The sequence below is a fragment of the Benincasa hispida genome, chromosome 4 (assembly GCF_027475165.1).
Source record: "Benincasa hispida cultivar pf3 chromosome 4, pf3_genome.v1.1, whole genome shotgun sequence".
Lineage (NCBI taxonomy): Eukaryota > Viridiplantae > Streptophyta > Magnoliopsida > Cucurbitales > Cucurbitaceae > Benincasa > Benincasa hispida.
In genome coordinates, this window is record NC_143481.1 from 49,503,799 (window position 1) to 49,518,340 (window position 14,542).

General features: G+C 32.6%; 1 protein-coding gene across 1 annotated transcript in view; it reads right to left on the minus strand.

Moving 5' to 3' along the window:
- Window positions 1-4,874: 4,874 nt before the first annotated feature.
- The window catches only part of LOC120076232 (peroxidase 11-like), a 30,412-nt gene continuing 20,744 nt past the window's right edge, over window positions 4,875-14,542 (minus strand). Inside the window, exons 4-8 of the mRNA XM_090313232.1 lie at window positions 7,439-7,514; window positions 7,124-7,178; window positions 6,668-6,894; window positions 5,661-5,852; window positions 4,875-4,997 (exon numbers count right to left, since the gene is read on the minus strand). Of these exons, the coding sequence (XP_090169358.1) occupies window positions 4,875-4,997; window positions 5,661-5,852; window positions 6,668-6,894; window positions 7,124-7,178; window positions 7,439-7,514 (673 nt within the window). The remainder of the gene's footprint in view (window positions 4,998-5,660; window positions 5,853-6,667; window positions 6,895-7,123; window positions 7,179-7,438; window positions 7,515-14,542) is intronic.

Sequence of the window (14,542 nt, forward strand, 5' to 3'; positions counted from 1 at the left end):
CCCAAAATGGTAGGCTCGTTGAGTCGACAATCTAGCCACTCTCACCCATACAAATCAAAGGACCGCCTTCATAGGTAGGAGTTCATAACTCATTCAGGATTCAGGTCACGTTTTCTATGCTCATCCTAGTGAAACATAAATCTCAATTATGAATGGCGTTATATAATGAGACTAGACATTTCGTGATCCGGTCTTATATAAACTCTTTTGTATAGAATACCCTCGCTCACATGTCTCCATATGGGTGATCAGGATTAGAACATTTGTAGCACTTTATAACAATTGTAACATCTATATAACAGGTCTTACTTGTAGTGTCACAAGGATAAGGTATTCAGTCTTATCCAACTACTACAGACCATTTAGGTTATCACTTAAACATGATCCACCTGTATGTCTCTACATATATGTTTAAGCTACAAGATAACCTTGGATGTTATTTTATTGGTTTGTGGTTAATGCAACTAAAAAATTAAAACAAAACATTATATGTTGGGTTTTATGTCCTAAAAACTCGCAGTTTGTAAAATAATAAACATTTTCTATTATCAATATACTTGTTATTGATTTCATAAATTGTATGAAAGTCTAAATCCAATAAACTAAGACCCATGACTATTGTATGAGTACTTGAACTTTATGTGGAGACATAAGAGTGGATCATGTTCGAGTAAATAGTCAAAATGATTTATGGTACATGAATGAGGTTGGGTACCTTATTCTGGTAACACCATTGGATGCGGCCTACTCTGTAATTGTTATAAAAAGTTGTAAAATACTACATACGATGTGATCCTAATATGTACATGTTAAAACATGAGGAGTGAGGCCGTCTTATGCAATGAGTTTGCATAAGATCAGGACCAAGAAATAAGTCACTCTTACTTTATAACGTTGTTTACTATTTAAAATGACTATTTTACTAGATGACCTAGGTAGTTCGATCTTAATCCTAAGCTAACTATGAACTCCTGTTTATTCGGGATTGCCTTTAGATTTGCATACTTGAGGGTTGGCTCAGCAGCGCCGGCTCAATAAGACTCCCATTTCAGGGGTAAGATCAGATAGATAGCGGGGGACATAGGGTGCAAGATAGAGTTCACGCCTGCCCGAATTAGGGATAGGAGAAAGGTTGTTCTCTCAAGTACTAAATCCAGGTCTTGAACAAGGGGCCCCACCCTCTCACGAGGTTGAGAGAGTTTGGTTCAGTGATTGGATCACAGACAAGTTGTTCATTAGAGGATTAGTAGGGATTCGAGGAATAAGACATAATCTCGGGGGTAAAATAGATATTTGACCCAGTTGTTATTACGAACAACCTGTGAAGTGTCGACTTGCTAATTATGGTTAAATCATGTAAACATAATATATCTACAGTGAGAGGTGTGCAACTATGGGCTTTACTGGAGTGACCCATTAGTTAACGAATGGAGATTAATATGGTCTAATGAGTTTAGCCAATTAATCTCGGATCGTTGGAGCCCATGATCTGTAGGTCTGCAAGGTCCCCCTACTAGCTCGTAACGGACTAGCTCTAGAATAGCGTGATAAGTTAATTTGAAACATTCAAATTAGATTTAAGGAAATTAGTAATTATATGTTTAATTTGAGAATTAAACAGAATAGGAGAATTTATATATTTAAATATGATTTAAATATATAAAGATGGATATGTGTTAAAATTAATTTAATATCAATATTAAATTAATTAAATTTTATTTAATAATTTATTTATGAAATTAATTAAATTTTTCATTTTTAAAATAAAAATAGATTTAACAAAATCAAATTTTGATTTTTGAGATAAAATTGAAAAAGAGAAAACAAAAACACACAAATGGAAAAATTGGTTTTTCTATTATCCATCTTTCATGTAGCTCACACATAATGCATCTTCTTGGCCTTGTCTTCTCCAAGCATGAGCTGCAACTCATGCAAGTCTCTCCTCTGCATGTTGATCTGCAATATAGTGAAGAGATTGGAGTGGAAATCGGGCATGCAATCTACAGTGATTTTGAGAGAAATTTCGGTTTGAAGAAAGAGTTTTTCAGCTAGTTTTCTATAGTGAGCATTTCTGCTTCATCCCTTGATTCAAGCTTGTTTTGAGTCCCACGGCTCAATCTAGAGCATCAAGAGAATAGTGGGGAAGATCTTGAGGTGGTCTACAATAAGATTTGAAGAAGATGGCAGCTGGCGAATGAGCTTTGAAGAAGTTCTACAAGAGGTATTTCGTGAAACTCACTTGTTTTTCTGTAAGAGCATGCTTTATATTTTGCCAAAATTAGTGAATTTGAGTGCTTAGATGATCCTTGTGCTTCCGCTAATGCTGATACAATCCTACATCATATATTTTATTAAATAAATAAATTTTTTGTACAATACAATTATAAACTATAGAACTCTACAAGATTTAGGACATCAATCTAAACAATCTCTCACTTGACACTAGAAGAAATTCGGGCTTTAATGTCGGTTGGCAACCAACATTAAAGATAGTGTTATTAAGTCCTTTAATGTCGGTTGCCTTTAATATCAATTTTAAACCGACATTAAAGGGCTTCAATAACACCAATAACATAGGCTTCAATGTCGGTTGCAACCGCATTGAAGGTCTTTAATGTCGGTTGCAACCGACATTAAAGGTCTTTAGTGATTAAAGCCTGTTGGTTGCAACCGACATTAAAGCTTGTTTTTTTATTCTTAACCGACATTGAAGCCCGAATCTGTCTGTTTTATCAATTATTGTCTGTTTTTTAAAGTTCCCTTACCAAATCCATTTTTTTGGTAAAAAAGTATAACATGACACATCATCATCGAACACTATAGCTATGACATATTATTCATGTATGGATTGTAAATATATTACATTTAATCCACAAATTCTGCTATAGAATTATAATTTAAAAGGCGTACAATAATTCAGGCCTTGAAAACACAAATTACAAGTAATACAAAAATTATGATTTTACAAATATTATGAGTTTACTGTGTACCACCAGCTACTTCTCCTTGATCTGATTTCTCAACGTTTTGAGTTTCCTTGCCTCTTTCTTCTGCATCCTTGCTTTCAAGTTTTGTGCTACTTGCATTACCCCTTCCCTCGGATGTATTCCCTTTGTCCCATTTGTCACTCTTTTCCTTTTTATCTATGTCAGTCTGCCTGGTTGACACAGAGTGTTGCTCTTTTTCAAGCTTATCAATGCTTTTAGTATCTTTTGTTGATTCCATTTCTTTGACTACGAAAATAAATAGCAAGGGGATATTAACATTTTAGTAGTAAATATAATAAAGTCAATAGTGTATTTTAAGTAGATAAGCAACAGAAAAGTAGGGGATGTTAACATTTTAGTAGTAAATAATAAAGTCAATAGTGTCTTTTAAGTAGATAAGCAAAAGAAAAGTACCTTCCTTCCCTTCCTTGGATATCTGAGATTTCAACTTTTTATATTAGTGCATAAATATAAAAGAGAAATCTTGGGTCTACGAACTTTTATATTTGAAAAGGCACACAATACCAAATCTTTGAACAACAGGACTTGAAAGGAATTAATGAATGTTCAATGAAAGAAAAGGTAAGTTGTATATACAGATTTCAGTCATTCATATATAAGAAATTCATAATATTAATTCATGCTTGGCAATCTCTTCGTCCTATCAAAAGTTCGTCTCAATAATGACACAACAGCTGGAATATCATCCTCATCTTTTAGAAAGTTCCGGTCCAAGTTGTATTACGCATGGCACATTTAAAAACTTGTTTTTCATTAACATGTAACAGCTAACAGCCATAAGCTATTCAAATAAAAAAGCAGAAGAATAATAATATGCCTCAATGTTCATGAAAGCTTCTACTTAGAACAAAACAATAGAAACACAAACCTCCTTTTTTGGTGCAACATGGCGCTCTCGATCAGCAATAACCCTTTTGTGTGCAAGCCATTGTTCCTTCCACGCATTTAGTGAAGGGAAACAATCAGACAATCAGATTGAACCAAGTTTCATAATCACAACAACCATCGAATCATACGTTTTTTGAAAATATATATGGTAAATAAACCCAATACATCTAGAAGCTATGACAGGTTAACTACTTATCCAGTTTTAATGAAGGCTATATTTAGACCCATTCAATCTTGTATAGCACATTAAACTATTTAAGGTTCAGGATCAACCTGAATGTAATGGACATACTGTAACCATATACCTTTCATGTTTTTTTTGTAACAGAAAAGTAATTATATTATCAGCAATTCTGAAATAGGTGCATAAGGGTAGAACCTGATAGCAATCTCTCCTTGTTCAGAAACCAGAGTTGCCAGCTGGTTGAAGATATTGCTCAATTCATGAATGGTGGATTCAACATTTTGAAGAGCTTCAGCTCTGCTCTACATGTAAGTATCTTATAATGGAACCATCTGTTGCTGTTGCTGCTACTGCTGCTGCAACAACAGTTGACCATCCCCATCCACCTACTTCCTGTAAATTTACAAGCAACATAATTTTCATTTCACCACATGATAATAATTTAATTAAGTTTGACAGGATCACAGGAAAGTAGATACCAGCATGACCAAAGAAAAGGATCAAAAGCAAAGAAGCAATACAGCACAACATAATTTTTTAAATATAGGAGCTCATGTGCACTTTCATTAAAAACAAGGATAACAGACCCCCCAGCTTCAGCATGACCAAAGAAATTTTAATTACTTGAAATTTTGGCACAGAAGGTTACCTCAGCTACTTGAATTGTTGCCTTTCGCTCCTCTACTTGCGTAACTCTTCCAACCCAAACAAATATTTCAACACCACAGTCCAGGAGATAACACTTATTATTTTCCAGTATGCTAAGCTAACAACTACCCACATCCAAATTGCTAGATTTCTGTGCCAATGAGAAGTCCCTCATTGACAGAGGGAAGATTTGAGTTTGCAAGTTCATAAATTTCAATTGTGGAATCCTTTCTTCCAAGAGGAACATCCCAGTAAGGGCTACCCACCTACAAAGCAAACAATTCCATCATTAGCATTTTGACACTCATCAATGATTTTAGATCCAGAATATAATTTTTAAGAAGTAAGAATAATGATATGTTTCCATAATTCCCTCCTCATTTAATAACCATTTAGGCCTTGGTTGGTAACTATTTAGTTTTTTATTTTTAATTTTTTAAAAATAAGCCTACAGACACCCCTTCCACCTCTAGATTTCTTGTTTTGTCATCTACTTCTTACACATATTTTTAAAAATTAACCCAAATTTTGAAAACTAAAAAAAGTAGTTTTTATAAACTTGTTTTTGTTTGTAGAATTTGGTTAAGAATTCAACTCTTGTACTGAAGAAAAATGCAAACTAGGGTAAGAAAATGAGAGAATATAAGCTTAATTTTCAAAAACTAAAATTAAAAAACAAGATGGTTACCAAACGAGGTCTTAGTTTTTTTTGTTTTTGAAGATTAAGCTTAGAAGCACTATTTTCACAAATAAGTTTCTTTGTCCGTTTATCCCCTTTCTTTGTTTTTGTTCTTAGAACTTGACTAAGAATTCAAGTGTTTCTTTAAGAAATGTGAAAATCATAACGGATTTGGGAGAACATGCATAAAGTTCAGAAAACAAAAAACAAGAAATGCAATTGAAAGCTTAAATTTTGGGATAATAATTACCAGAATCACTGTATCCCTGGCTGCAATAGTGACTATATCTGCATAAGAAACAATTCCAGGACATTCTGATTCAAGGTTGTTCTTAATCCTATCAATGATTTTAAAGCCTTTGAAGGAATGTATGTTGATGGAAGCCTTTTTCTCTCCCTGTAATGTTATGTTGTCATCTAGCAGAACCGACTCGTCGCACCCCTAATTCAAATCCTAACAATTGTGAGTTCGGTTCACATGAATATCATGCCTATATTTTCAATTCGATAAGATAAAAACAAGATAAAAATCAATACATCCACCTATGAGCTTCTTTGTTTTATAATCCACTTTTTCATAAAATTTTTCAAAATTCAAGCCAAGTTTTGAGAGAGAAAAAGTCACAGAATTCTAGTTTCAGACTTCATTATTCTTGAGCTTCAAGATTTGTGTCTATTTGATTCCTAAACCTTCAAAATTATAAATTTCATCCTGGAGCATTGGAATCTTTTAAAATCACAAATATACTAAACTCAAAATTGAAAATTCAAAGTTTCATAAGATACCATATTCAAACTTATATCTAATAGATCAATTAGTTTTTAATATATTTTGAATTTATCAAGGACCTATAAGACACAAAATTGAAGGATTAGGACTTGTTAAGCACAAATTAAAAGTTTAGGAACTTATAATCACTTTAAAAATTTAGCGACCAAATAGCCACAAACTTCAAAATTTAGAAACTAAACTTTACAAAAAAGTATTATAACAAACAAACAATTACCTTACATATTTTTGTTCTCTTTTTCAAAATAAAAAGAAAACAACAAACAAACAAGAGCTAAGACTCCAAAAATCCAAAACAAGAACGTTATCAAATAAGCCTGGCTTCACGAAAGCTAAGTTTCATTAAAAAGTAAAATCAAGAGTGAGGCCATAAACTTGAAACAAGCTCTGATTTAAAGAAGCAAGACAATTTCAATATAATAAAGAAAGGTACCAAAACAAAAAGTGAATTAAAGGATGAAATGAACCTGAATAAAGCAGTCGTGAAAGTGCAATCGGACAACAAAAGCTGCATTGCATGGTTCAGAAAGCACAGCATACTCCATTTCTTTCCTTACAACCTGCAACACATTGGGACAAGTTTTGGCATAATAATCCAATGTCAATCGGGGCTCCCCTATTTCAAACAAGTTGTGGCTCACAACAAAGAAAACAGAAAGCATTATGAACGAACGATTATGAAGAGTTGAATAGCCTAAACAATTATCCACATGCTCATCATTATCAAGAATGTCAGGTGTCTAAAGAAATTGTTTTGCATTGAAGAATAAAATAAAATAAATGATATACGAAACCAAAGAAGGCATTACACTCCGACTATAGCCAAAATCCAAACATATACATTTCAAATATCATTTGGAAGGAGATATTTCCATTAATAGTCCATATTGAAGAAAATCAAATGCATTTGTATAACAGAGTACCTTTTCCCACCATCCTCAAACCATTTATCCTTTTGTTCATTGTTGGATTTACTTCCTGAAGTCCAAATGGAAAAATCTCCAAATAAAGCAAAATAAATAAGAGAAATGAGAATAACAGGGAAAAAAATAAGACACAAACACACACACACACAAACATACCAAATTCAAGGGAGTTAATTCTTTCTCTAGATTGACAATTTTTATCTTCAAAAACAATAGGTTTGGATTCTTTCAACCTCTCGCCCGCTTCCTTCATGACAATGCCAGTAAAGATCAAATTCACTAACCATAAAGTCAAGAACATACGAGAGATACCAAGGGAGCGGATGATTTAACTGATATATAAGAGTATCTATTCAATTGAGTTAAGTGCTTCAACATCTCTCCGCTTCTGCAAAGAACAACATTATAAGAGGGAAAACAAAAAGAACTGCCTTGAATCTTCTTAAAACATTCATATTGTACAAGGCTTTTTTTAGATTCACTAAACAGTGCAAAAGAAATATATGGTAAAGTCAGTTGCTTACAATGAAAGTGTAGTTGAGGGTTATTTTCTGCAATACTTCCACTTTCAAAGTCAATACCAAAAGGGAGGAATTGTTTCTTTCCTTGATTCTTGTGGGAAATAGAATTAAATGGTTTCCAATATCTATTGTTTCCAACTATAGCCATTCATAATACCTATGCACACAAAGCAACATTAAACACATACAAGGCAAGTATATTCAGCCAAAAATCTATAGAAAAAGAGGTCAACACTTGCAGTAGTTGGAGCTCTGAAGTGCTGGATGGTACTTGGCATTTTCTTCTAGTGAAAGGACAAAACTCCAATCAAGTGTATCCAAACACAATATTTAGGGGTCATGACCCAATTTCCAGCCTTAATATAGAATCCAAAAAGTTTATAAAATCTTAAGAACTTGTCAAAACACTTGAAACAATCTTTTAATACTGCAAACAGTTTGCTTCCAAACTCAAAATTCTTCTAAACCTCAAATCTATAATCCATACATTATAGGTAGTTCAAGATTAGGCCAAAATCTTAGTAGGTATTCAAAAGCAAACAAGAAAGTCAAATAGAAACTCAATAAACTCTCACCCACAATAGAATCGGTGGAAACTCAAAGAACGGTGCAACCATAGATCCACAGATCTGTGCGGTAGTGAGGGAGATTCAAAAGAGAGAAAGAGTGAAAAGCTGAGAGAAGGAGAGAAAGACAAAAACCTATTATTTGAGGTAGGCAATGATTGACAATCCACAGCGTTCGAAGGTATGGATGGGAGGCATACGAGCAGCAAAGGTGAGCAAAGAAGTTCCATATGAACACAGCCATGTGTGAGGGAACTCATGAGGGAGAGAGGAAAACACCCACTAAAATCTACTGCAATCGACAACAGTGACGAACGAAGACCTGCAGATGATCGATGAAGGTGGCGACGTAGATGTGGCCGATACGCTTATGTAGTTGAGGGAGATGAAAACGATAAGAGTCGTACGTTAAAGAAATCACGAGAGAGAAGGGAGTTGTACGGCTAGAGTTGAAGTTTTCTCTTTCTTTTCGTTTTCCTATATATACCAAACCCTAAAATTTGAGAGGGTAGCAAAAAATTGAAGGAGGGAAACGAAAAGTGAAAACTGATGGGGAAACAATAAGTATAGTTAGCCCCATCTTTAATGTTGGTTTAGAACCGATATTAAAGATCCGCTTTTTTATTTTTTAAGAAATCGACATTGTACATTCACTTTAGTTTTTTCCAACCGACATTAAAGCCCAAAATTCTTGTAGTGTGACCTAAATCTAGTGAGGTGTACAATATATAAGTCAAACTATTACACAAAGTACACAAACAATAAATTAGAGCATAACACACCCAGTACAAATCTCCCACTTGCCCTAATCTAATCATGGCCTATCTGATAGACCCATACTCTGCAGGTGAGAGCTTTTATAAATGGATCAGCAATGTTATGCTCAGAAGCTTTCTGCATGAAGATCACGTCCCCTCGATGCACAATCTCTCAGATGAAATGATACTTCCACTCTATGTGCTTCTTGCGATTGTGACTTCTAGGCTCTCAAAAATTAGCCACAGCACCACTACTATCACAATAAAGTATGATGGGCTTTAACATGTCTGGAACGACTTCCAAATCAGTCAGAAATTTCTTGAGAAAAACAGCTTCACAAGATGCTACATACTCAGCCTCCATGGTGGAGTCAGCAATACACCCTTGCTTGGTGCTTCTCTAGACTATTACTCCTCTGTTAAGAGTGAATACTGATCTTGATGTGGATTTTTTGTTTTATCATCGAGGGGACGTGATCTTCATGTAGCAATAATGAACTCCATGTAGGAAAGTATTATTTTAGCATATTTGTCATGCTTATTTTTTGTTTTTTTCTTAATGGGTAAACAAGTTACACTTTACTATTGTTGATTTCAATCTATTATTAGAATTGTAAAACATCTCCATATTTTACATATTATTCTGAATTTGTTTTTAACATATTTATTCATTGTGCCTTTGTTTCTATTTTACTACTGTTTTCATATGTTTAAAGTTCATGACCATTGCTTGTATTATTATTGCCTAATTAGTGGCATTTATTATTTCAATGATCTATGAAGTTTAATGTCAACTTATCTTGCTTATATATATTTGTTACATTGAGAATAGCTAAAATGCAAGCTCATGAATTTAAAGGTAATTAAAGGTTTAATAATTGTGTTTACATAACTTTGTCGATTATTAATTAACCACATATTTTTAAGTTGTTTTGAGAGTCAAAATGATAGTTATGTACTTTTATATAGTTTTGATATTCAGTTGTGGTTTTGGAAACCAATTAGATGCTAATTCACTTTTTATGTAGGTAGATGAAGATCAAAGATGGAAGCTCAATTCCATGATGTTGTAATCCTCAAAACTTGATGAATTTTGTATTTTGTGCATATTGTATGGTTGAAAATTACATTTGATGTACTTTTTGTATTATTGGATACTTTTTTTTGTTTCTAATGTAAATTGATTACTAAATTTCAATAATGAAAGGAAGTCATTGTAATTAATGCATACATTGTGAATTATTTCATATGTCTATTTAACTTAAAACGAGTGTTTGTAATGTAAATGGACATAATTTCAATGTTATTTGTTATAACATAAGATTAAAGCTATATATATGATATAATATCCTTAAAAATGGTTATCATATGTCAAATAAAGCATTAAGAAAAGGCTATTATATAATAGAGATAGCATTGAGAGCAAGCTATTAAATGTTAAAGATAGCTTTAATGATTAATGCTATTGAATGTTTTCATATCCATGTATATATGCTATATCTCCATACTCTATTATAGCATCCATTATAGCTCTACAAAAAGGCTATAAAAAGTCCCAAACTTTTAATAACATGGGCTATTAGGACCTTCGAAAAAGGTTATTTAAGGTCTTTTATAGCATTTTTCATTAGCTATTGTATCCATTATTTCTTGTAGGGGGTGTTGACAAGCAAGGAGAGTTGGGTTGAATTGGTATTTTTTACCAACCCAATGTTTGACAACCAACTTTAAATATTGGTGGGGTTAAGTTGGTTATTTTACCAACTCACCCCAACTCTCCCAAATTCTCTCTCCCTCCAATGTTTTTAATGGCTCCACCCATCGATCTCCGTTGGCGATTACTGCTACCACATTCCCTGACATACTTCGATGAGGTGATGACCACCTTCAGATGGCCAACTCCGACAACCAACTCCGAGTTCCAACAACCACCTCCAACGACACACCGACAACCAATTCTGACAACCACCTTGGTAAAAAAAAAAAAAAAAAATCTCTGACTTCCATATTCGAATGACCAATTTCGACAAAGAACTTCGGGCTCCACCAACCACCTCCAACAAAAACTCTAGCGACTAACTCCAATGACTACCTTCGCACAAGCAACTTCGACGACATACTCTGCCTACCACCTTCGTGTGCCCAACTTCGACGACCACTGATAAAAATAAAATGGTGGGTTTAATTACCCACCATTTTATCACCCTCACTCTCACCTGTTTTCCCACGCATTTTTCATTACTCTCTCAAGTCTCTCAATTACTCTGTCGTTTTTCTCTCTCTCATGCTCTCTTCACATTTACTCATCTTCTCTCATTTTCTTATTTCTTTCACCGTCTGGTTCATCTTTCTCATTTTCTCTCTTCTTTCTCTATTTGGCTCGTATGGATTTTGTTTTCTCTTTTCTTTCTCAACTCCTCCTTTCTCTTTTATTATTTTCTATCTATGGCTGTTCTTTTAGATCTAATTTTTTTTCTTCTTCTATTTCACATTTTTCTTAGATCTAAAAAATATTACATACAACGTCCTGTTATTGTTTCACTAAACAAAAGTTCAACGATATGCTTTAAACAACCTATCCCTTGATGTTTTCAAATAGTACATAATTCTAATAAGATAGTGGAGTATAAAATTTTGGGTCAAGTTGTTTTTTTTTAAAAAAAAATTGTTTGTACACTGATGCAACATAATAGTAAAAAAAATAGACATTGATATTTCTAGAATCATTTCACCGATTTTAGAAAAAGGTAAATCCATATTCCACAAATTGGTCAAAAAAGACGATGTAATAGTTGGTTTTATGATTTAAATTGTAAGATTTTGGTTTTTTTAAGATTAACATTTAAGTGTCATCCCTTCTATCTAAAATAATGTCAATAGTTTCATTTGATTGCACTAATCCATACAGTTTTTTTTTTTTTAATTTTTACGGTAATTAATGATTAAGTTAAGTTTTGAATGGAATAATCACTTCGATTTAAATGTTAAAAAATTGAATTCAAAAATTGATGTTCTGTATATGAATACTTTGTAAAAAATTTGTTATGATTTGAGAATGGAAAAGAATTAAAAGTTTTTTGTTTTTATCTTAGAAAAGTTAGAAAAATATGTGTACAGTTGAAAATTAAAATCAACAATAGCAAAAAAAAAAAAAAAATCAATTTATTTACAAAAATAGCACCAGATACTTCAACTCAACTCAACTTAACTCTACATCCAAACACAGACAATAATTACCAATTCAACTCAACTCTGCACACTAAACACAGACAATATAACTCTCCAGATAATTTAATTCTCTGAATAATAATTACCAACTCAACTCAAGTCAACTCTCTGCTTTTATCATGTGTCAAAAATGCTCCCATGGTGTCACTCGAGATTTAGGTCATGTTACCTATGGTCATCCTGGTGAAATGTAAGTCTCAATTATGAATGGTGTTATATAGTGAGACTAGACATTTCATAGTCCGGTCTTATACAAATTTCTTTGTATAGAATACCCCCGCTCACATGTCTCTACATGAATGATCCAAATTAATTCATTTGTAGCACATTACAACAATTGTAACATCTATAAAGCAGGTCGTACTCTTAGTGTCATAAGGATAAGGTATCTAGCCTTATCCATCTACTACAAACCATTTAGGTTACCACTTACACATGATCTACCAGTATGTCTCTAGATACATGTTTAAGTTACAAGATAACCTTAGATGTTAGTTTATTGGTTTGTGGTTAATGCAACTAAAAATTTGAAATAAAACATCATATATTTTATTAAATAAACAAGTTGTTTGTACAATACAATTACAAACTATAGGACCCTACGAGATTTAGGGCATCAACCCCAATAATCGAACCCTTGAAGAATTATTTTTCACGTTTATCCTCTCTACCAAATCATGAACTTGAAACCACCCCACAATAGACACCACCACTTGATTTCCTCTTTATTCTCTAGAATGAGAATCCAGGAGTGTGTGGGTTCTGACTTTTTGGTGAGAGAAAGAATTAAAAGAGATTTGAGAGATATGGATAGATCCATAATTACAGAACTCTTTCTGTAAAACCTCAAGGAGGAAGAAAATAATGAATCATAATTCAACCAACCTAACACGTAGTAGAGAGAAAAAGAGGGAAGGAGTTACAACTACAAATGGGTCAAATTACCGTTTTACCCATGTAGTTACATCTAACTCCTTCAGTACCACTGATCCCTCTAATGAACAAACAATTTATAGTCCAACTATAAACTAACACCTTTAGGGCTAGTGAGAGGTTGAGACCTTAATGTTCAAGCTCCAGAATAAGCTATTAAAGGAGCAATATATTTACTTCCCCTAAAGACGGGAAAGAGTGAATTCCATCTTATGTAATTGTGTTCCCAGCTCCCTACTCTGACATATACCAAAATGGTAGGCTTACTGATTCAGCTAATATAGCCATTTTCACTCATACAAATCAAAGTATTTCCCTCATAAACAAGAAGATTCACAACTCACTCAGGATTAAGATCGAGTCACCTATGGTCATCCTAGTATATAGATACATTATATTATAAAGTTAATGTTGAATTAGATTCAAAATTAAACTATATAATATGAAAGAATAATATATTTGAATCAGATTCAAATATTAAATAAGATGAATGTGATTCATATTAAAACTATAGGTTAAAATTTAATATGAATAAGATTTATATTTAATCTATAGATTATGAAAGAGAAATACATTTGAATATGATTCAAATATAATACTAATTAAATATATGATATTTAATTAATTAATATTTATTAAATTAAATCAAATCAAATATGATTTAATTTAACTTTAGTTAATTTTTAACTCCTCATGGTTAAGGGGAGTTAAAAGTGAGTTAAAAGAGAAGTTAATTAACTTTTCCTCACTCCTTCATTAAAATAAAATAAGGTATTCTATTTTGAAGTATGGTTTTTTATTCTCTCAATGGATCAATAGAAAAATTATTACTCGACTCTAAAAAACACATAATTTAGAGATAAAGTTTCTCTATTTTTTCTTCTTCCTTTATTTTTCTCAAAGGGAGTTCCCACAAACCCAGTTCTTGTTGGAGAATAGCAAGAAAGATCTTTGTGGTGGTGTTCTATTCAAGATCCAAGAAGATTGAAAAGTTCGTGAATAATTGGAGAAGTTTGAACAATTGTCTTCAAAGGTAGTATTTTCTTTTCCCTTGAAATTCTTCACAAATTGAAAAGCATTTTGTACTTTATCCCATGTTTATATTGTTCTCTCTTTTTTTCCAAATCAAATTTCAATGGCACAAGATGTTCACACGCTTCCACATTGGGATTCGATCCCTTCAAATGGATATATCTATAAAATTTGTAGTTAGATGTGTCAGTTTAGAGGTGTAAGTTAAAATATTTTCATATATTATTATGTAGAAACCCCAATAACACAAATAAATAAATTATAGATTTTGTTGTAGCTTTTAAAATAATTGTTGGCAACTATGTTTTTAGAAAAATCAATGTGAAAAAGTGTTTGATAAATTTCAGCTTAAACTTGAAAAATCCATGTTAGAGTGTT